General features: G+C 40.3%; 2 protein-coding genes across 3 annotated transcripts; both read right to left on the reverse strand.

Annotated features, from left to right (window-relative positions):
• Positions 1-444: 444 nt before the first annotated feature.
• On the reverse strand, positions 445-2,653 carry LOC100355244 (protein LSM14 homolog A-like). Of its 2 annotated transcripts, XM_008249259.4 has the most exons (2): positions 2,010-2,653; positions 445-1,832 (listed from the first exon to the last, which is right to left on the reverse strand). In XM_008249259.4, exons 1-2 carry the CDS (start codon positions 2,545-2,547, stop codon positions 1,156-1,158), a joined length of 1,215 nt encoding a protein of 404 aa, XP_008247481.2. In that variant the 5' UTR covers positions 2,548-2,653; the 3' UTR covers positions 445-1,155. The 2 variants fall into 2 exon arrangements, with proteins under 2 accessions (XP_008247481.2, XP_002722116.2); XM_002722070.5 differs by having other exon boundaries at positions 445-2,653.
• Positions 2,654-3,207: 554 nt separating this feature from the next.
• On the reverse strand, positions 3,208-22,598 carry LOC127488067 (zinc finger protein 717-like). The gene is made up of 3 exons (XM_051835630.2): positions 15,676-22,598; positions 15,341-15,433; positions 3,208-12,308 (listed from the first exon to the last, which is right to left on the reverse strand). Exons 1-3 carry the CDS (start codon positions 15,797-15,799, stop codon positions 10,465-10,467), a joined length of 2,061 nt encoding a protein of 686 aa, XP_051691590.2. The 5' UTR covers positions 15,800-22,598; the 3' UTR covers positions 3,208-10,464.
• Positions 22,599-22,941: the final 343 nt, after the last annotated feature.

A 22,941-nucleotide genomic window follows, 5' to 3' on the forward strand; every position in this document is an offset into this window, starting at 1 on the left:
TTTGCTTACTTCACACAGTATTTTCAAAAGCACCTATAGGATTTTACAAAACATTTCATTCTTTTAGGCCTCTGCGCCTTTCTCATTAAGATAACCATCATGTCTAGTAACACGAGATCATTAGACTTTTTAACTTTCAGACATTTGTATCAGTGGCATTTTACATTATCAAAACTTAAAATTTAGCACGACTTCACATTTTAACAGTACCTGTAATACAACCCAAGATGCCTGATTGATTAGCTGGTGTCTCTTGAAGATGAGAGACATAGATCCTTTGACATTTCCAGGGACCCAACTGGAAATATCAAAGTCCAAATTCTTTGGAACTTCGATTTTTTTGAATGCCTGTCAAAGATGACAAGAAGGCTTAAAATATATGGCTTAACATCATGACAAAGTATAGACCAGATTTGATTAAATCATGACTCCTTTAAAACTCAGTTTTTTTTTTGCTGACTTTAAAATGTTTATTCTTTAAAAAATTAGTTGCTTTTTATACAGCTATACAAAGTTCTTAATGTTTCTTTGGCAATGGAATATAATGGAATTTTACAACTATATAAAAAAGTTACCTTTGCCTAAGAAACAGTATTTACTGTGTGTACATAGTTGACTGACAAAATTCTCTACCATCCAGCACCCTAATTAATTGATGAAATAGGCTACCTCATATTACAGGATTTCCAAAAAGAAAGAAAGAAAAAGAGAGAAAGATATAGACACACACACACCCACACACATACACACACACAACCTGCTGTGGCTCAAAACACAGTATCACGGCCCTATCTGCAGGCAACCTGCAATAATTGCCAAATACAATTTAGTGATAAGAAAAATCCTTTCAGTGATGAAAAAATACTTATAAGTCCCATTGAAGTACTGCTTTAGTTTAACTATACATAAGAAATTACTTAACCTTCTGCTATTCCAAATATATTTAATGCTCATTTTTTAAAGATGAGCCTTCCTCCCCCCAAAAGTAACTGCATTTTATCTTTGAAATGAAGCAGAAAAACAAACGAACAAAAACCCAGTGCTGGTGACAAATATACAGCAAATTCACTTCTTCATTCTTCGCAAAGACTGAAACCAATTTCCAGGACCATGAAGAGCTAGAAATTCACTTATTTTCAAAGACTGGTTTGTTGACTATGCAGCAACTTTGTTGTCTTTTCTATACTCAAAATCTGCAAACTCTCTGCCCCCACGACCTCCTCTGAATGCACCACGAAATCCTCGAGGAGTGGTAAAGGCACCACCTCTCCCGCTACCACACCCTCGGCCACCATGGAAACCAAGACCTCCTCTGCCTCTGTATCCCCCACGGCCACGGTTTGGACGGAGTGGGATTCCAAACGTTTCGGCATTTAATCTTCTTTCCTCAGCCCAGGTTGGTCTTCGTTCTCTGTTATCATCACAAGAAATATTGTCAAAGAAAGATTTAGTTTTGTCATAGTAGCAATTAGGTCCAAGCGGATCTTCTTCATCTGCATTTCCTTCACTGTTTTGTGTATCAACTCCTGAGTCTCCTTTATCTTCACCATTTACAGGTTTCTCCTGTTTCTCAAGTTTATCTTCTTTTAATTTAAATTTGTTATGAAACTCTCTGTGGATCTCTTCCTTGTTAAATTGTGCATTTGCACTTTCAAAGTCAAAGTCTTTCTCAAATTTCATTGGACCATCTCGCCAGATACCAAACCTTCCTCTGCCACCTCGATGACCTCCACGCCCTCTCCTTGGAGCTGAAGGAGCACCTGGAACTACTTGTCTCTTGTTATCATTTCTGAGTTGCTCATTTTCTGGTCTTGAAACTTTGTGTACTTCAGCTAGCCTGTGCTCTTGATTCTCTATTGCTTTTTGGCTGGTAGATGGCAAAGGCCTGCTTGATACAGGGCTCCTTCTCCCAACAGGTGCTGGAGCAGATAAGTGGGCCGAGGCGGTCTGTACTGCTTGTTCCATGGTTGGGCTTTTTCTCAAAGGATCTAACTGAGGGCTTGACCGACCTTGAGATAACTGCGTTTTTATAGCTCGTGTATCCTGTGTAAAGGCAGAACCAACTGCACTGCTTTGGGACAAAGTACCACTGTTTGATGTTTCAGTTCCAAATGATGTCAAGGAACTTCCAGCAACACCAACAGTACCAAACTGCTGCCCGACTAATGAACTTGGACTGAACTGACTATATGTCGGCATCCTGCCAAAAGGTCCGTAGGAACCCACTGACTGGAATGAAGAAGCAGATGAACCTAGTGAAGACTGCACGATAGCTGGGTCCTGAGGCAAAGAGCACTGTGGTTTCGGTGGCTCACAAACGGTGAGGTCTTTAATATCACTTCCACGGAATATGATGTATTCAAAGACTTCATCTCGAGGTGGTATTGGACAATCTGTTGGTCTGTCTTCTGTACCAAAGGATCGAACTTTGGCGAGGGCTACCGTGGAGTTCTCGGTGTCGATGGTGTAGAGGATGCCCTCGTAGCGGATCTCCGCTTTGGAGATGAGGCTGATCTTGCTGCCGATGTAAGGGGTGCCCCCGCTCATGGCGCCGCCGCGGCCGCCGCTCCGGGCCGCTCGCAGAGAGGCAGATCCCGCGCCGCTGTCGCCGCGCCGCACGCCCGCTAGCTCCGTCGGCGCCTACAGCAGCCGCCTCAGACCCAACATGGCGGCGCCACCGGCTCCGCTACCCTCCCCCAGCCTCCCGCCCTCAAGCCCCGGCGCGGCGGCGGCGGCGGCGGCGGCGGCGGCGGCGGCGGTGACAGCGGCGGCGGCGCGGGGCCAAAACTCAGTTGTTTTAAACAATTAGAACTTAAGAGGCATGAAGAGAACTAAATAGATTACTTTAAAATAACACAAAATCTGTCTCTTTGGTTGTTCAGAAGTCAGAAATAAAACTTTAAATTTAAGACCTGGTGCATTGAATCAAATCCCATAATTTGGAACAGTTTTAAGAGTCAGAACTAGGGAAGAAAGAATAGCACCTTCATGGGAGACCAGGAGGAAGTACCTGGCTCCTGGCTTCAGATCAGCACAGTGTGCTGGCTGCAGCACGCCAGCCATAGTGGCCATTTGGGGGGTGGACCAATGGAAGGAAGACCTTTCTCTCTCTCTCACTCTCTCAATGACTAACTCTGCCTGTCAAAAAAAAAAAAAAAAGAAAAGAAATCAACAAATGACAAAACTGATGAGGATGTGGACTATTTATTGAGGTGTAATAATAAATTTGAATAAACATGAAAAATAGAGAAATGTATTCATTTCAATATATGTTGTATATTGACAGTTGTGTGTACAAATGGTAAATTTAGTAGAAGCAGGAATAAGGTTACAGGGAGATGTAACAGATATTAAAAAAAATAGCCCTAAATACACATTTAAATACAGAAAATTTGCACTCTCTTACATCAAAGAAAGCTTATGTCTTTGAATTCAGTAATTTTAAAACAGAGATAAAATTGTCTTGATCTAATGCATGGAAATTTTAAAGAGAATGACAATTTTGATTCTCTAAATATAAAGAAGCTATAAAAAAGTGTCCATGAAAGTGTAAAAGAATGTAATGTTCTAAAATTATTTGATAGGCCATAAAGATGGAGGTTGCTAAGACAACTTGAACATTCTTTAGTGCATTCATAACATGAAAATGTAAGTGCCCCAAAGAATCAGCATACCTTGGCAGCGCTAAGATTGGTTTCCATGTGGATATTGACATACTCAGATGAAATTAATAAAATGAAAGACAAAATAAAAAATAGAAACCTGATACACATGGAAGTTAAAACTTTGCCTTGCCCTTAGTAACAATGTGTATTTTAATGTGAGCCATAATTAAAAAACAAATATGTGGATGACTATTTGGAGAAAAAACAGTCCGGAATAAACTGGAAAAATTACAGTATGATACAGACTTATCGTTTGAAAAGTTTCCACAATCAGAAAATAATTTAAAGTTCCAGGAGCGTCTAGAAACATTAAGAATGTATCCTATGCTGATGACCATGATGGTGCTGGCACTGCGATGTACTCAAATCCTATACACATGACAGTTGCTGGGACAACTTCCAGCATTTAGAGTGAGTTGATGACCACACAATTAGAAACCAAACCATGGTACCCATCATTTCCCTGTGTTAGGAATGTCACAAATTGGGTTATTCACTACACATGCAGGTGACAGTAGCAAATGACAACATAAATATGCATTCCAGGGAAGGCATTTAATTTTGATTATATAGTGTATAAATTAGTAATTTGGCAGAAACAGAGGCATAATCATATACAGATGGGCTAATAATTGGATGGTGGAGTAGGGAGGGCACTTACTGCTCTAGCCCAGGAGAAGATAGTTTTAAAAAAGTGTAAATAGAGTAGTCTCAGGGAAGAGTTAGGGAAAAAATGACAGAGGAAATTCTACTGACATTAGAGGGACATGGTAGAGGTGGACACCTGGAGGGCATGGTGCCCACAGCTCACACCTCCTACAGCTGAGAGCCTATGCACCAGAACTGTAAAGTGAGGTGAGTGAGACAAGACCACAGTAGCCCGAGCCACCAGCAAAAATGGGGCAGGAACCTAGAGGGAATGAGGCTTAAGTCTCTGAGGGAAAGTGTGTCAGCCAAAATAGAGGAGAGAAACAAAAGGGGACAGTACAGACACCTTTCTTTCTCTCCAATCACCTCACAAAGGCATGCAAGCTGATAGAGCAGGAGCCATTTTGAACATACATAACAGCTGTGCCAGCTTGTGTCTGCACCAGGTAAGCAGCCGACTCCTGACTCTGGTGGGGAGAAATAACAGGAAACTAGGAACTTATAACTGTGTGAAGCTTCTGAAGCAGGACTGAGAAAAAATAAAAAACTGAGTGTGTGTGGGAAGACTTTCAGTGTGGCTGGGACTTTGAGCACTCTCAGTGGGAGATGCCACAAGCTTGGGGGTTCTTGGTTACCTGATGAGAGACATTTCTGGAGAATCTGAACTTATACTGAGGACTACACAGATCCTTTGTGTGGTTCTTTGGACAGAGCAGACAAATATTATACCTACTGGGGCTAGTACTCAAGCACTGGTCTCCATTGAGGAGAAGAGCCCAACTGAGCAGAATATACTTCCCTTCTGATTAAAAAAAGGAGAGAGAAGACTTAACATGCCAAACTTGGGTGTGTCACCTGAGGCACATCCTTAACCCTGGAGACTGAACAGAGCTCTCTGGCCACACCCACTACAAGCCTCCAGAGATTCAGTGAAAGCAGAAAGTCCACTTATCTACTGAGTCATAATACAAAGATAAAATCCACCACAGTGAAAAAAAAAAGAAGTCTTGCTGGTCTGGACAAGTGGTGGCAAATTCGTTCAATTTCTGTTTGTTATGAAAGGTCTTTATTTCACCTTCATTCATAAATGAGAGCTTTGCAGGGTGTAATAATCTTGGATGACAGCTTTTTTCTCTTAGGAATTGGGCTAGATTTTGCCATTTTCTCTTAGCCTGCAGGGTTTCTGATGAGAAGTCTGCTGTGAGTCTAATTGGAGATCCTCTGAAAGTAATGTGGTGTTTCTCTCTTACCCATTTTGGAATCTTCTTTTTGTTTCACTGCAGCAGTTTGATTACAATGTGTCATGGCAAGGATGTTTTCTGGTCATGTCTATTCAAAGTTCTGTGTGCTTCCTGTACTTGGATGTCTCTTTTTCCAAACCCGGAAAGTTTTCTGCTAGTGTTTCACTAAAAATGCCTTCTAATTCTTTCTCTCTCTTCATGCCTGCAGGAACTCCTAGAACCAGAATATTGGTTTTATTTCTTTATAGTATCCTGTAGATTCCCAACAGTTTTTAGATTTCTAATCTCCTATTCTTGTGTTTGGTTTGACTGTACACTTTCCTGTGCTCTGTCTACTAAGTCTGATGTTCTCTCTTCTGCCTCACTGATTCTATTGTTAAGGCTCTCCACTGCACTTTTTATTTGTTCTGTTGAAATCTTCATCTTGATTCCTCCTGATAATTTCAATTTCATGGGAGAGATTTTTTTTCATGTCCTTCTTCATGGATTTCAGTAGTTGGTGCATTTGCTTTCGATTACTTCTATGTAATTTTATGACCAAATTTTTGAATTCTATTTCTTCTATCTCATTGTCTTCATGATCTAGTATTGAAGTGTCATGTTCTTTTGGGAGCATGATGATGTTTTCCTTATTCTTGCTTCTTGGATTCTTGCATTTGTTTGGCATTTGTGCAGATACTCATCTTTTTTTTTTTCTGCTGTGGCGGTTTTTATCATTGTATTATGACTGTAGATTAATGGACTTTCTGCTTTCAGTGAATCTCTAGAGGCTTGTAGTGGGTGTGGCCAGAGAGCTCTGTTCAGTTTTCAAGGGTAAAGGGTATGCCTAAGGTGACACACCCAGATTTGGCATGGTAAATCTATTTTTTTTAATCAGAAGGGAGTTATATCCTGTTCAGCTGAGTTCTTCTCTTCAATGGAGACCAGTGCCTGAGTACAAAATCAAGTGGGTATAATATTCACTCTGTCCCAAGGACCACATAAGAATCTGTGCTCTCCATGTGGGACCTCTGTCCTTAGTGAGAATTAACAGTAATCTAGTCTTCAAACACCTGTTTAGCTGGGAGCCTAGGGAAAAAGTTCTCAGGCAAGCAATATTGTGAAAAATTAGTTCTAAGTAATATGAAAGATAACCCAGATAGCCATGCAACCTAGGAAAAGTGTTCCTCCTGGGGGTATCCTGGGAATTAACTGAATGTAAATGAGATTTATATAAATCCAGAAAGGACTATGTAAATTGCAAGGGATAAAAACACACATTTTCAATAAAAATGAGGGCCACCTGCAGGAGCAGGGAATAATATAAAAAAAGTTAAAAAAATGATTAGTTAAATTAATACAAAGGTGTACTACAGGGACCAGCACTGTGTCACAGAAGATTAATGCCCTGACCTGAAGTGCCGGCATCCCATATGGGTGCTGGTTCGAGACCCAGCTGCTCCACTTCCAATCTAGCTCTCTGCTATGACCTGGGAAATAGTAGAAGAAGGCCCAAGTGCTTGGGCCCCTGCATCTACATGGGAGATCTGGAGGAAGTTCCTGGCCTTGGATCAGCACAGTTCTGACCATTGTGGCCAATTGGGGAGTGAACCATTGCGTGGAAGATTCTCTCTGCCTCTGCTCTTTCTGTGTAACTATGACTTTCAAATAAATAAATAAATCTTTTTTTTTAAAAAAAAAGTACACTACATTTATGCTTCTGCTTCTCTGTTGAAATGGTTACCACCTGGATAGACTTCATCCCATGTCTTCTCTCAAGGCAATTAGGAATAGAATGAAGAAGTGTAGAAAAGGGGGATCATGGGTGAAAAAGGCATTATGCACTCAGTAATACAGGAAAATTCAGATGAGTGTTGCAACTTATAGGGTTTGAGGTTGTCCCATTAAAGAATGAGGGTGATGTGTGCGACAACATCTACTTGCATATTCAAATAGACCTTGGGTAGTGGAGTCTAATCCAGATGTGTGCACAGATAAGTTGAAATTTCTCATGGTATATAGGTCACCACAAACTAATTGCCTTGTGCTGCACACAACACTTATTATCCAGGCCTAGGGTACAGTATTATGGCTGGAACACATGTACTTGATATGCCTATGGTCACATCACTGGTTTGCACTACAATAATGTGGGGAAAGAATCCTGGGTGGCCCACAAATCAGCAATAAAACAAATAACTTTGTAATTGATGAAGATGGTATTCCAAATAACTGTTGAAATAACTGTTACTCAACTTTAAATTTTTATTAACAAAATTTACACAAGAGCCCAATTCAGTTCATATACTTGATCACAATAATAAGAAACCAAAAGTGCAGCTTGTATAAGAGAAAAAATTTCTGAAAAAAATGCTTAACTGCTCTGTCACAATTCATCATGAAAACTGCCCAATACTTACTAAGGTGTGATTCTACCAAAGAATTCTTCCAAACAAATTATATTTCAGGGGCTTTCTGTAATCTTGCTATGTTTTGTGGAAGTTTGCCTAATAATAAAGGTATTTCCCATTACAGTACAGTCATAGGATTTTTTCTTTCTATGAGTTGTCAGGTAACCATTGAGAGGTGACATATGGTACATGACTTTTGTATGCATGTATGTTTTCTCATTTCTGAGTCTCTTCATGTGAATTGATTAATGGCAGAAGAATTTTTTCACATTCATTCAATTGACATTTTACTGTTTGAATTCTCTGGTGTTTGTTGATGTTTAATTTCTTGTTTTTTAAGATTTTTATTTATTTATTTGACAGGTAGAGTTACAGACAGTGAGAGAGACAGAGAGAAAGGTCTTCCTTCCGTTGGTTCACTCCTCAAATGGCCACAATGGCCAGAGCTGCACTGATCTGAAGCCAGGAACCAGGTGCTTCTTCCTGGTCTCCCATGTGGGTGCAGAGGCTCAAGCACTTGGGCTGTCTTCTACTGCTTTCCCAGGCCACAGTAGAGAGCTGCATTGGAAGAGTGGCAGCTGGGACCAGAACTGACACCCATATGGGATGCCAGCATAACAGGTGGAGGATTAACCTACTGCTCCATGGCCCCAGCCTGATGTTTAATTTCGGGTTATGTTTTTTTCAGATCTACTGCACTTGAAGGATATCACCTTTTTTGAGCTGCATATTTATGCAAGCCTGAATTCCATGAAAATATACTTCCACATTCATTACATTCCTAAGAAACCCCTTGTGTGAATTCTCTGATGTATAATGATTGATTTCTGACAAATGTCTTTTTGTCACACTAATAATATTTTTGAACTTCATTTTTTAAAATTATTTATTTATTTGAAAGACAGAGTTACAGAGAGAAAGAGAAGCAGAAAGAGGTCTTCCATCCACTGGTTCACTCCCCACATGGATGCAATGGTTGGAGCTGCAGCGATCCAAAGCCAGGAGTCAGGAGTTTCTTCTGAGTCTACCACGTAGGTACAGGGCCATCTTCTACTGCTTTCCCAGGCCATAGCAGAGAGCTCGATCAGAAGAGGAGCAGCCAGGACTAGAACCAGTGCCCACATGGTGTGCCAGCACTTCAGGCCAGGGCTTTAACCTACTGTGCCACAGCACTGGTCCCAACCTTTCTTCCTTACGGGAGTGCCTATTGTATGGGATGTAATTTCCAGCAATAGGCTCTGTCACATAGTTATGTTGATTTTGGAAAAAGTCCTTCACATTCATTATATTCTTAAGTTCTCTCCCTTGTGTGAACTACATGTGTTATGAGGTATTCCTTTTGACAAAAGGCTTTCCCACATTTATTACAAGATTTCCACCATGTAATCAATTCTCTGATGTTATAATGCGTGATTTTGGCAGAGTGTTACAACACTCATTCCATTCATAAGGTTTCTCCCCCATGCAAATTCTGATGTTTCATGAGGTGTTACTTATGGATAAAGACTTTTCCATATGCATTATATCCAAAGTGTTTTCCCCCATATGAATTTGATGATGTGCAATGAGGGCTGAATTATGGGAAAAAGCTTTCCAAGTCATTATGTTTAAAAGGTTTCTCTTCATGTGAATTTTCTGATGCATTCAGAGATGTGACTTATTGCCAAGGGCTTTTCTACAGTCATTGCATTCATGAAGTTTCTCCCCGGTGTGAATTCTCTGGTGTGATATGAGCTATGCTTTATAACATATGATTTATAAAGGCATTTCCAAACTCATTAGATTCATAAGGTTTCTGCCCTGTGTGAATTGTGTATGATATGAGGTATAATTTATAGGAAAAGACTTTTCTGCATTTATAAGGTTATTTCCCGGTGTGAATTCTCTGATGCATTTGGAATTGGAACTTAAAATCAAAAGTTTTTCCACAGTCATTACACTCATGAAGTTTCAATACTGTGTGCATTCTCTGGGGCATTATGAGGTTTGACTTTTGTCCAAAGGCTTTTCAGTCATTACATTCATGAGGTTTCTGCCCCATGTGAATTCTCTGATACACGATGAAGGTTGACTTATGGCTAAATGCTTTCCACACTTACTACAATCACAAGTTTTCTACCCTGTGTGAATTCTCTGCTGTGATATGAGCTTTGCCTTTTGTCCAAAGGCTTTTCCAAAGTCATTACATTCATGAGGTTTCTCCCCTGTGTGAATTCTCTGATGATTCCAAAGGATTGATTTTATCCAGAGGCTTTCCCTCAGTCATTACATTCATGGGGTTTCTCCCCTGTGTGAATTCTCCAGTGTGATCTGAGGTGTGACTTTCATACAAAGGCTTTTCCACAGTCATTACATTTATGAGGCTTCTGCCCTTTGTGAATTCTCTGGTGTATGATGAGGTGTGACTTTTGTCCAATGGCTTTTCCAGTTATTACATTCATGAGGTTTCTGCCCCATGTGAATTCTCTGGTGTAATATGAGGCAGGACTTGTGTCCAAAGGCTTTTCCACAGTCATTACACTAAAATGGTTTATCTTCTGTGTGATTTCTCTGGTGTACAATGAGGTCTGACTTTCTTCCAAAGGCTTTTCCACAGTCATTACATTTATGAGGTTTCTCCCCAGTGTGAATTCGCTGATGTAGGATGAAGGCTGACTTTCTTGCAAAGCCTTTTCCACAGTCATTACATTCATGAGGTTTCTGACCTGTGTGAATTCTCTGGTGTACGATGAGCTGTGACTTTTGTATAAAGGCTTTTCCACAGTCATTGCATTTATGAGGTTTCTCTCCTGTGTGAATTCTCTGGTGTAATATGAGGTATGACTTTTTTCCAAAGGCTTTTCCACAGTCATTGCATTTATGAGGTTTCTCCCCTGTGTGAATTCTCTGATGTATGAAGAGGTGTGACTTTCGTCCAAAGTTTTTTCCACAGTCATTACATTTATGAGGTTTCTCCCCTGTGTGAATTTTCTGATGTTTCCTGAGGTCTGACTTTTGTCCAAAGTTTTTTCCACAGTCATTACATTTATGAGGTTTCTGCCCTGTGTGAATTCTCTGGTGTACGATGAGCTGTGACTTTTGTATAAAGGCTTTTCCACAGTCATTACATTTATTTGGTTTCACCCCTGTGTGAATTCTCTGGTGTAATATGAGGTATGACTTTTGTCCAAAGGCTTTTCCACAGTCATTACATTTATGAGGGTTCTGCCCCGTGTGAATTCTCTGGTGTACGATGAGGTGTGACTTTTGTATAAAGGCTTTTCCACAGTCATTACATTTATGAGGTTTCTCCCCTGTGTGAATTCTCTGGTGTAATATGAGGTATGACTTTTGTCCAAAGGCTTTTCCACAGTCATTACATTTATGAGGTTTCTGCCCTGTGTGAATTCTCTGGTGTACAATGAGGTGTGACTTTTGTATAAAGGCTTTTCCACAGTCATTACATTTATGAGGTTTCTCCCCTGTGTGAATTCTCTGGTGTAATATGAGGTCTGACTTTCTTGTAAAGGCTTTTCCACAGTCGTTACATTCATGAGGTTTCTCCCCTGTGTGAATTCTCTGATGTATGAAGAGGTGTGACTTTTGTCCAAAGTTTTTTCCACAGTCATTACATTTATGAGGTTTCTCCCCTGTGTGAATTTGCTGATGTTTCCTGAGGTCTGACTTTTGTCCAAAGGCTTTTCCACAGTCATTACATTCATAAGGTGAATTAAAACTGAGTGATTTTCCAGAAGGTTTACATTTATAGAGTTTTTCCCTTGTATTTAGTATCTGATTCATTGCAAGATGTGACTGGTGAATGACAGGTTCAACATACCTAATGTACCTATAAAATTTCTTTCTTGTGTGACTTTGTTGATGCATACTGAGGCTATAATTTTCATGGATAGCTTTTTCTATTTGAGTTGCTTTTCCAAAAGTGACGGTTGATTTATCGCAGTTTTCTGCCATATGAACCCTCTCAGATTTACAGAACATCTTTCTTGTGAAGACTTTTGCTTGTCCAATGGGTCCAAATGGCTGCTTCGTGATGTGGATATTGTCATGCTGACCAAGAGGCTCACAGAACTGGAGACAATTTCCAGGTATCTTAGTGTTATCAAATTTCTCTCCAACCTGTAGTTGTTCAGGCCCACTGGGGCAATACACAGTGTGACATTTATTGCATTTCTCAGGATTCAATCCTGAATAGGTTCCCTTTTCAATAATCAGTGTTGGAATATGGCTTGAATTTAAACTAGGAGTTTTTCTTAATTCAACTCTCTTGAGAGCTGATGTCTTGTTATTTTCCATAAAATCCTGATTCAAATTTTTATCCTGATTTTCCTGGTTGATCCTAATCAGGTCATCCCTTTTCATGACCACTGAAATGAGAAAAAAGCAGAGATGTCACTGAATCACACGTAACTGTTTCTCCTGGCATACTCATGTAAAGGGAATTAAGTTACTTGTTATCCAAGTGGCATAAGATTTTCACAAAATCAGTATGAGGTACTTATTTATGACCATTATATGGTTTTTCTCCTTAATACATTAATATACCATGAGGTTTCCCATGATCCTGTTTACTATGGGAATTTGTCAAGGATGGTAGAATGACATTTGTGCTATGATGCGTGGGATGCCTGCTTCTCAAAACAGTGTCAGTTTGAGCCCTGACTACTCTGCTTTCAGTACAGCTCTCTGCCTGTGTAAACTGGAAGGAAGCAGATAATTGTTCATGTGCCTGGGAACCTGTGAGACACCAGGGAAGACTAAATGAATTCTAGAGTTTCAGCTTCAGACTAGTTAGACCTAAATGTTGCAGGCATCTGGGAAGTGAGCTCCTAGAAGACCTCTTTTTCTCTCTTTCTTCTCTATCACTCTGCAATTTTTCATCACTATCACTCTGCCATATTTCATCACAAAGATGAAATAACTATAATATATTTTAAAGAATGGACAAATATTTAATAAAATATTCACCCACTACCTAGCAACCATTTTTCCCTGTGCTTTTTCTCCAGTTTATTTTTATAAAAATTGTGTGTTTTTTGCTTCTCTGATATTTCAACCATGAATATAAAGAAGTTTTACTGATCATTTACTTGCAGGTGGAGAAGAGTGAAATGTGCCTGTACTTTAAGCAGGACAACATTGAAGGAGTATGATTTGAATCTATGATTGTCTCATATTCAGTCTTCCTAGGTAAACATCAGTGAAAGAGAGAAAGGTCTTCTTTTGCCGCTGGTTCACCCTCCAATGGCCACCATGGCCGGCGCACCACGCTGATCCGATGGCAAGAGCCAGGTACTTATCCTGGTCTCCCATGGGGTGCAGGGCCCAAGCACTTGGGCCATCCTCCACTGCACTCCTGGGCCACATCAGAGAGCTGGCCTGGAAGAGGGGCAACCAGGACAGAATCTGGCACCCTGACCAGTACTAGAACTCGGTGTGCCAGCGCCACAAGGCGGAGGATTAGCCTAGTGAGCCACGGTGCCGGCTATTTGCTTATTTTTCAATGATACTGAAAAATAAGAGAGAAATCATACTTCAAACTTCACCATTAAAGAAATCTGAGCCACTCAACATCAACCCACAAGGCTACTCAACCTTGGATCTCAAAATCTCATTACTTTCATGGTGAGTCTAGGATCACTTATTTTCATGTTTTATATAAGTTCATGCTTAGTTTTTTATTTCTTTTTTTTCAAAGATTTACTTTATTTATTTGAAAACTAGAATTATAGAGAGAGATAGAGACAGAGAGAAGTCTTCCATCTGGTGGTTACTCCCCATATGGGCACAACAAGCAATGCTGGGCCAAGATGAAGTTAGGAGCCAGGAGTTTCTTTCTTGTCTCCCAAAGGGGTACAGGGTGCCAAGGACTTGGGCCAACCTCTGCTCCTTTCTCAGGTGCATTAGCAGAGAGCTGGATTAGAAGAGGACCAGCTGGGATTTGAACTGGCACCCATATGCAATGCTAGTGCTGCAGGCTGGAGCTTTAACACACTGCACCACATTGTCATTCCTAGCTTCATAATTTCTGATGTCACATCACAGAGGCTTACTCATGACCATCTTTTTTTTAAGTTTTATTTATTTATTTGAAAGTCAGAGTTAAACAGAGAGAGGAGAGGCAGAGAGAGAGTAAGGTCTTCCATCTGCTGGTTCAGTCCCCAATTGGCTGCAATGGCTGGAACTGCACCAATCTGAAGCCAGGAACCAGGAGCTACTTCTAGGTCTCCCTTGGGTGCAGGGGTCCAAGGACTCAGGACATCTTCTACTGCTTTCCAAGGCCATAGCTGAGAGCTGGATCGGAAGTGGAGCAACTGGGTCTCAAACTGGTGCCCATATGGATGCTGGCACTTCAGGCTAGGATGTCAATTCACTGCTGCACAGCACCAGCCACATGAACATCTTTTAGTATTTACTTATTTACTTACTTGAGAGTCAGAGAGACAGAATGAGAGATAAAGACAGGCTGAAACAGAGGTTTGCCAGATATAGGCTCACTCTTCAGATGTTTCCAACAGACTATAATTTTCTTATTTATTTGAGAGGCACAGACAAAAAAAAAGAAAGAAACTAAGAAAGAGAGAGTTCACATTTATTGATTCAGTCCTGAGAAAGTCCTATGCCTGGGCAAAAATCATGAGTGAGAACTCAATCTGAGCAATGAGTTAGAATAAGTTTCCAGGAGCTGGGATTGGGGCATAGCAAGTAAAGCCACCACCTGCAGTGCCAACATCACTTATGGGCACCAATTTAAGTCCTGGCTGCTCCACTTCTGATCCAGCACTCTGCTATGGCCTGGGAAAGCAGTAGAAAATGGCTCAAGTCCTTGGAGCCCTGTACCCATGTGGGAGACCAGGAAGAAGCTCCTGGCTCCTGGCTTCAGATCAGTGCTTCTCCAGCCATGACAGCCAATTGAGAAGTGAACCAGCAGATGGAAAACCTCTCTCTCTCTCTCTCTCTCTCTTTCTATCTGCCTCTCCTTCTCTCTCTGACTTTCAAATAAATAAATTAATAAATAAATCTTTAAAATAACAGAAACATTAATCTTAAAAAAATAAGTTTCTGTATGTTGCCTAATTGACAAGCACTGAAGGAACTAATAAGTGCATGAAGGAAAAGGTATGAAAGTATAGAGAAGGACAGTTAGAATTGGTGGAATGTATCAAACCTAGATAAAAGCCTTAATAACATCAGAAAATGACTGGATTTTTTTTAATCAAAGAGCATCTTCACTAAGAACAAAAGTTAGAAAGATACTGGTATCTCTAAATGCCTGTGTCTGATGCACAAAGCCAACTGTCATCAGGAGTAAGGCTTGAGAAAAATTCATGGAAAGAACATCAGTCAACATCTGCACACTTTCTGTCTTGGCCTCCCTGTCCCTGATGTGCAGACTGACCTGGAAGGCTCCGATTCAAGCATTCATCCACCATCCATGGCTCTGCTCCTCGCTCCAACTTGAAGATCAAGTCAGGTTTGGTAGTGCAGTACCCTATTAATGGAAACAATATAAGACTATGAAATCACTATCTTGGGTTATTTAAAGGACTACAGCTTGGTCCAGCAGCTATATAACAAATGTTCAAATTTGAATCTTTTGTAAGATGGTAGATATTCAGATTATTCATGGACTCAAATTCTATACCTGCCCAATATCAAACTTCATAAAGTGTTCCCTTATTTGTCAAATAGCAATAAAATGTTATCGCTGGGCATGTGATGGGTGTCACTCACCCAAGGAGAACAGACTGCTGTAGGTCTCCAGCATCACATCTCGGTACAGGATTTTCTGAGCATTGTTCATTTTCTTCCATTCCTCCCACATAAAGTACACAGCAAGGTCTTCAAATGCTATCATCTCCTATGATATTACACTTCCAGTCAACATATTGACTCTGCACAAAATAAACACTGACAGTTGTGTGGATATGAAGGAAAAAAGGAAGGATATGGTTTCACATTAGACTTATTGAGTGTTTAGAAAGCCACACAGAGCATTCAACAGAGTCAAACCCATGATCTACAGGCTGTGAGAAATGCCCAAGCTGCAGGAAAATAGGAGGTTCAAATCACAAAGGCCACATCTGTCAAGGGGAATTGCACAGCTGGCTAAAAAAGGGGCAATATTGACTCTTGAATGGGCAATGTGAAGAAGTATGTAGAAGCATTGAGAAAAAAAGGCAAGAAACATCAGTGAAACTATGATGGGATTGAACAGAAAATAATTTCCAGGAAAACACCATGCATATCATTTGCAGTATGTCAGAGAAAAATAATAATAAAGACAGGGCAGACATTTAGCTTATTGTTTATGATGCCACTTCAGAGTGTCTATGTTTGATTTCCAATGTCAGCTCTAGTCTTTAGCTCCCAGATAATTCAGACCTGGGGAAACAGCGGTGATGTCACCAATGAAGGAGGCCTAGATTCCACTCTTCAATCCTGGCTTCAGTCCTGCCCCAACTCTGTTTGCTATGGTTATCTAGGAAGTGAATTAATGTGTCAAAGCTCTCTATCTCTCAGTCCATCAACTTTTTTCTCTATCAGGCTAAAAATATTTTTAAGTAAGAGAAAATACAGGTCAAAGAATACAAATTAGCTTTTGCCCTTGTCTATGATTATTCTAATGATAAACAATTGAAATAATATTATACCTAATTAAAGTGAAAGCAATGGAAATACTTGCCCAAAACATTCAAATGGTAAACATTTGAAATAACATTATACATAATGAAAGTGAAAACAATGGAATTATTTGTCCAAAAAGAGAACCTGGGAATGTCTGTAGTACAATCTGCATTTGTGACTCACTGAGAAAAATGCTTAGAGATTTGTTTAAGAACCTGCAATAGTCACCAGAATTGTGATCCAGCAGGCTAAGCCTCCACCATCAATGCTGGCATCCCATGTAAACAGAGGATTTGATTCCTGGCTGCTCCACTTCCAATCCAGTTCCCTGCTAATCTGACTGAAAGAGCAGTGAAAATGGCCTGAGTATTTGAACCCTTCCATCAAATTGGGAGACCCATGGAGTTTCAGGCTCCTGACTTTGGCCTGGCCCCAGTCTCAGCCATTATGGGCATTTGGGGAATGAAACAGTAGATAGAAGATATCTCCTTTTGTCTCCCTGTCTCTCCCAATCTCTGTAAGTTTGCCTTTCAAATAAATAATCTTAAAAAATAAATGAGCCAAGATGGCGGAATAGTGAGGGCGCACACCAGTTGTCCGGGAAAAGATAGTTTAATAAAAGTGGAGTTACTGTAGCCTCAGGAAAAGGCTCAGGAAAAAATTGCAGAGGAAACTCTTCCAGATCTAATGGATGTGACATGGAGGACCTACGGGGAGAGCAAGGTCACCCACCGCATGGAAGCCAAGCTGCGGAAGCCAAGCCACAGAGTCTGCGCACCAGTGCTGGAAGTGGAGGTGACACAAAAACCTTGGTAACCTGAGACATTGGCAGGGAAAGGCAGAAAGAGCCTACAGAGAATGAGGCCTGCAGCCTCATGGGGGAAAGTTCACCAGGCTGACTGGAGGAGAAAAAAAATGAATAAATAATGGGAACCGGCAGAGACATTAGCCTCTCTCTCCACTCACCTTATGAAGCCAAGCAAGACAAAGAGCAGGTGCCATTTTGCGTATGTAAAGCAGTGTGCACCATTTTGCCTATGTAAAGCGGCGCCTGTCATTAGCCAAGCAGAAAAACCTGACTTTGGTGGGGAGAAATAACAGGACGTTAAGACCTAGTGAAAGTGTGGAGCTAACGATCTGAGACTGAAAATCTGAGGGTGGGCAAGAGAACTCACCGAGTACACAAACTCAGTAACCTGGGCAACCTGGTGAAAGATTGTGGAGAAATTTGAGAGCACACTGAGGGCTGCATAAACTCTTTGTGTGGTCCCAGGGGTAAGCAGACGAATACCCACAGGGGCCAGATTTCATATATCAACTACCCTCAATTCTACTCAGCTGTGTGGAATTACTTCCCAACTGAGTCAAAAAAGAGAGAGAGAGAGCAAAAGAACAATCTGGGTGAGTCAACTTTGGCACACGCTTAACCCTGAAGAACCAAACAGAGCTCTCTGGCCACACCCATCACAGCCTCTAAGGATCCATCAAAAGCAGACAGTCCACTTAATCTAGAGTCACAGTATAATGAGAAAAAACACCACACCAAAGAAACCAAAGAATATCTCCAATATGCCAAACAACAAACGCAGAAACAGAGGTAACAAGAACAAGGAAGACACTGTGATGCCCCCAAATGAAATAGACATCCCAATTCAAGATTATGAAGATAATGAGATAGAAGAAATGCAAGAAGCAGATCTCAAAAAAATGGATAAGAACATTAAGAAGTTCTCAAAAACAAATTCTTGAACTACAGAAATCCTTAATGGACAAGATAGAAAATCTCTCTCGCAAAAATGAAATATTAAAGGAGGAATCAAAACGAAATGAAACAACTAGTAGAACATGAAACTGTGATAGTGATGAGAAATCATAATGAAATTAAGAATTCAATAGATCAAATGACAAACACATTCGAGTGCCTTAAACACAGAATGGGTGAAGCAGAAGAAAGAATATCGGACTGAGAAGACAGAGAACAGGAAAGGATACAGTCAAACCAAAGAAAAGGAGAGGAAATTAGAAATCTAAAAAATACTGTCAGGAATCTACAGGATACTATTTAAAAAACCAACATTCAGGTTCTAGGAGTTCCTAAAGGCATGGAGAGGGAGAAAGGATTAGAATGCCTTTTTAGTGAGACAACATAAACTTTAACACAAAAACTATTAGGAGAGACAAAGAGGGGCACTATATAATGATTAAGGGATCAATTCAACAAGAAGATATAATGATTATCAATGAATATGCACCTAATTACAGGGCACCAGTTTATTGAAAAGATTTGTTAAGGGACTTAAAGGGAGACTTAGATTCCAATACAATAGTACTGGGGGACTTCAATACTCCACTCTCAGAAATAGATAGATCATACAGACAGAAGATCAACAAGGAAACAGCAGATTTAATTGACACTATTGTCCAAATGGATCTAACAGATATCTACAGAACTTCTCATCCTACACATAAAGCATTTACATTCTTCTCAGCAGTACATGGAACATTCTCTAGGATTGACCACATACTAGGCCATAAAGCAAGTCTCAGCAAATTCAAAAGAATTAGAATCATACCATGCAGCTTCCCAGAACATAAAGGAATGAAGTTGGAAATTAGCAACTCAGGAATCCCTAGAGCATATGCAAACACATGGAGATTGAACAACATGCTCCTGAATGAACAATGTGTCATAGAAGAAATTAAAAGAGAAATCAAAAATTTTCTGGAAGTAAATGAGGAGAACAGCACAACATACCAAAACTTATGGGATAAAGCAAAAGCAGTGTTAAGTTAAAAGTTTTTATCAATAGGTGCCTACATCAAGAAATTGGAGGGAGGAAGCAAGATGGCAGAATAGGAAGGGAGCACACTGATAGTCCAGGGAGAGATAGTTTAATAAAAGTGGAGATACTGCAAGTTCAAGGAAGAGTAGGGGAGGAAACAGCAGAAGAAACTCTTCCGGAACGCGTGATTCACAGTGGACCTGCGTGGAGAGCGTGGGAGCCCACAGTTCGGGACACCAGCGGCAGACTCAACACACCAGCGCTGGAACGTGAGGTGAGCCGAACCTCAATAGCCCAAGACACCGGCAGGCAAGCAGAGACAGGAGACTAGAGGGAACGACCCAGAGTGGTGAAAGTTCACCAGGCTAACTGGAAGAGAGAGAGAGAGAAAAAAAGTGACTGCTTTGGACACGGGTTTCTCTCTCTCCGCTCACCTCTCAAGGGGGAGCAAGACAAAGAGCAGGCACCATCTTGGACATACGTCATAAGCAGAGCAACCTCAGGTCTGCATCGGCCCTGAGCCTAGCAGAAAAACCTGACTCTGGGCGGGGTGAATTAACAGGAGATTAGGACCTAGTAAATTTGTGGTGCTACTGAACTGAGACTGTGAAAAAAGAGACGGTGGGGGAGAGAACACACGGAATTCACGTGAGCACTCTCCAGAGACACTACAATTCCGTAACTTTGGCAACCCAGTGGGAGACTGAAGGAGACTTTGAGCCCACTCTGAGGGCAGAACAGATTCCCTGTGTGGTCCTTGGGAAAGAGCTTCCGATCTCTGGCTCCTGCGGGTGTATCATTTGCCTGCTAACTACCTCCAACTTCGTTCAGCTGCACGGAATTACTTCCCTTTTGAATAAAAAAAAAAGAAAGAGAGAGAGAGAGATTTGCCACGCCTAACCTGGGAGTGTCACCTTTGGCACACCAAACAGAGCTCTCAGGCCACACCCATCTCAAGCCCTAAGGCTCCATCAAAAACAGATAGTCCACTTAATCTAAAGTCATAGTATAACAAGAAAAAGCACCACAGTGAAGAAACCAAATATCTCCAATATGACAAATAACAAACGCAAAAACCGAGGTAATAAAAAACAAGGAAGTCACCATGACACCCCCAAATGAAAAAGACACCCCAATTCAAGATTATGAAGATGATGAGATAGAAGAAATGCAAGAAGCAGATCTCAAAAAATTGATAAGAACATTAAGAAGTTCTCAAAAACAAATTCTTGAACTACAGAAATCCTTAATGGACAAGATAGAAAATCTCTCTCGTGAAAATGAAATATTAAGGAGGAATCAAAATGAAACGAAACAACTAGTACAACAGGAAACTGTGATAGTGACTGAAGTGAAGAATTCAATAGATTAAATGAAAAACACAATAGAGAGCCTTACAAACAGAATGGGTGAAGCAGAAGAGAGAATATCGGACTTAGAAGACAGAGAACAGGAAAGGATACAGTCAGACCAAAGAAAAGAAGAGGAAATTAGAAATCTAAAACATATTGTCAGGAATCTTCAGGATACTATTAAAAAAACCAACATTCGGGTTCTAGGAATTCCTGAAGGCATGGAGAGGAAGAAAGGATTAGAAGGCTTTTTTACTGAGATATTAGCAGCAAATTTCCCAGGTTGGGAGAAGGACAGAGACATCCTAGTACAGGAAGCTCATAGAACCCCCCAATAAACATGACCAAAAGAGATCCTCACCATGACACGTTGTAATTAAACTCTCCACAGTGAAACATAAAGAAAAGATCCTAAAATGTGCAAGAGAGAAACGTCAGATTACTCTCAGAGGATCTCCAATCAGACTCACAGCTGACTTCTCATCAGAAACTCTACAAGCTAGGAGGGAATGGCGAGATATAGCCCAGGTACTAAGAGAGAAAAACTGCCAGCCCAGAATATTATATCCTGCAAAGCTATCATTTGTGAATGAAGGTGAAATAAAGACTTTTCATAGCAAACAGAAATTGAAACAATTTGTCGCCACTCATCCAGCCCTGCAACAGATGCTTAAAGATGTGTTACACACAGAAACACGGTCATCAATATGAAAGAAGATAAAGGAAGGAAAGCTCACAGCAAAAGATCACAGGGAATTCAAAGCATATATTAGAACTTATCTTTGGCAAATGGCAGGGCAAAGTTACCACTTATCATTAGTCACATTGAACGTGAATGGCCTGAACTGTCCAGTTAAAAGACACCGATTGGCTGATTGGGTTAAGGAACAAAACCCATCTATTTGCTGCTTACAAGAAACACATCTTTCCAACAAAGATCCATACAGACTGAAAGTGAAAGGCTGGAAAAAGATATACCATGCTAACAGAAATGAAAAAAGAGCAGGCATAGCCATCTTAATATCGGACAACATAAACTTTACCACAAAAACTATTAAGAGAGACAAAGAGGGGCACTATATAATGCTTAAGGGATCAATACAACAAGAAGATATAACAATTATCAATGTATATGCACCTAATTAAAGGGCACCGGTTTATTTAAAAGATTTGTTAAGGGACTTAAAGGGAGACTTAGACCCCAATACAATAGTACTGGGGGACTTCAATACTCCACTCTCAGAAATAGACAGATCAATAGGTCAGAAGATCAACAAGGATACAGTAGATTTAAACGACACTATAGACCAAATGGATCTAACAGATATATACAGAACTTTCAATCCTACAGCTAAAGATTTTACATTCTTCTCAGCAGTACATGGAACCTTCTCTAGGATTGACCACATACTAGGCCATAAAACAAGTCTCAGCAAATTCAAAAGAATTAGAATTATACCATGCAGCGTCTCAGACCATAAAGGAATGAAGTTGGAAATTAGCAACTCAGGAATCCCTAGAGCATATGCAAACACAGGGAGATTGAACAACATGCTCCTGAATGAACAATGTGTCATAGAAGAAATTAAAAGAGAAATCAAAAATTTTCTGGAAGTAAATGAGGATAACAGCACAACATACCAAAACTTATGGGACACAGCAAAAGCAGTGTTAAGAGGAAAGTTTATATCAATAGGTGCCTACATCAAAAAATTGGAAAGGCACCAAATAGATGAGCTTTCAAATCACATCAAGGATCTAGAAAACCTACAGCAAACCAGACCCAAATCTAGTAGGAGAAGAGAAATAATTAAAATCAGAGAAGAAATCAACAGGATTGAATCAAGAAAAACATTACAAAAAATCAGCGAAACGAGGAGCTGGTTTTTTGAAAAAATAAACAAAATTGACACACCATTGGCCCAACTAACTAAAAAAAGAAGAGAAAAGACCCAAATCAATAAAATCAGAGATGAAAAAGGAAATGTAACAACAGACACCACAGAAATAAAAAGAATCATCAGAAATTACTACAAGGACTTGTATGCCAGCAAACAGGGAAACCTATCAGAAATGGATAGATTCCTGGACACATGCAACCTACCTAAATTGAACCAGGAAGACATCGAAAACCTAAACAGACCCATAACTGAGACAGAAATTGAAACAGTAATAAAAGCCCTCCCAACAAAGAAAAGCCCAGGACCAGATGGATTCACTGCTGAATTCTACCAGAC

This window comes from Oryctolagus cuniculus, chromosome 1 (genome assembly GCF_964237555.1).
Source record: "Oryctolagus cuniculus chromosome 1, mOryCun1.1, whole genome shotgun sequence".
Classification (NCBI taxonomy): Eukaryota; Metazoa; Chordata; class Mammalia; order Lagomorpha; family Leporidae; genus Oryctolagus; species Oryctolagus cuniculus.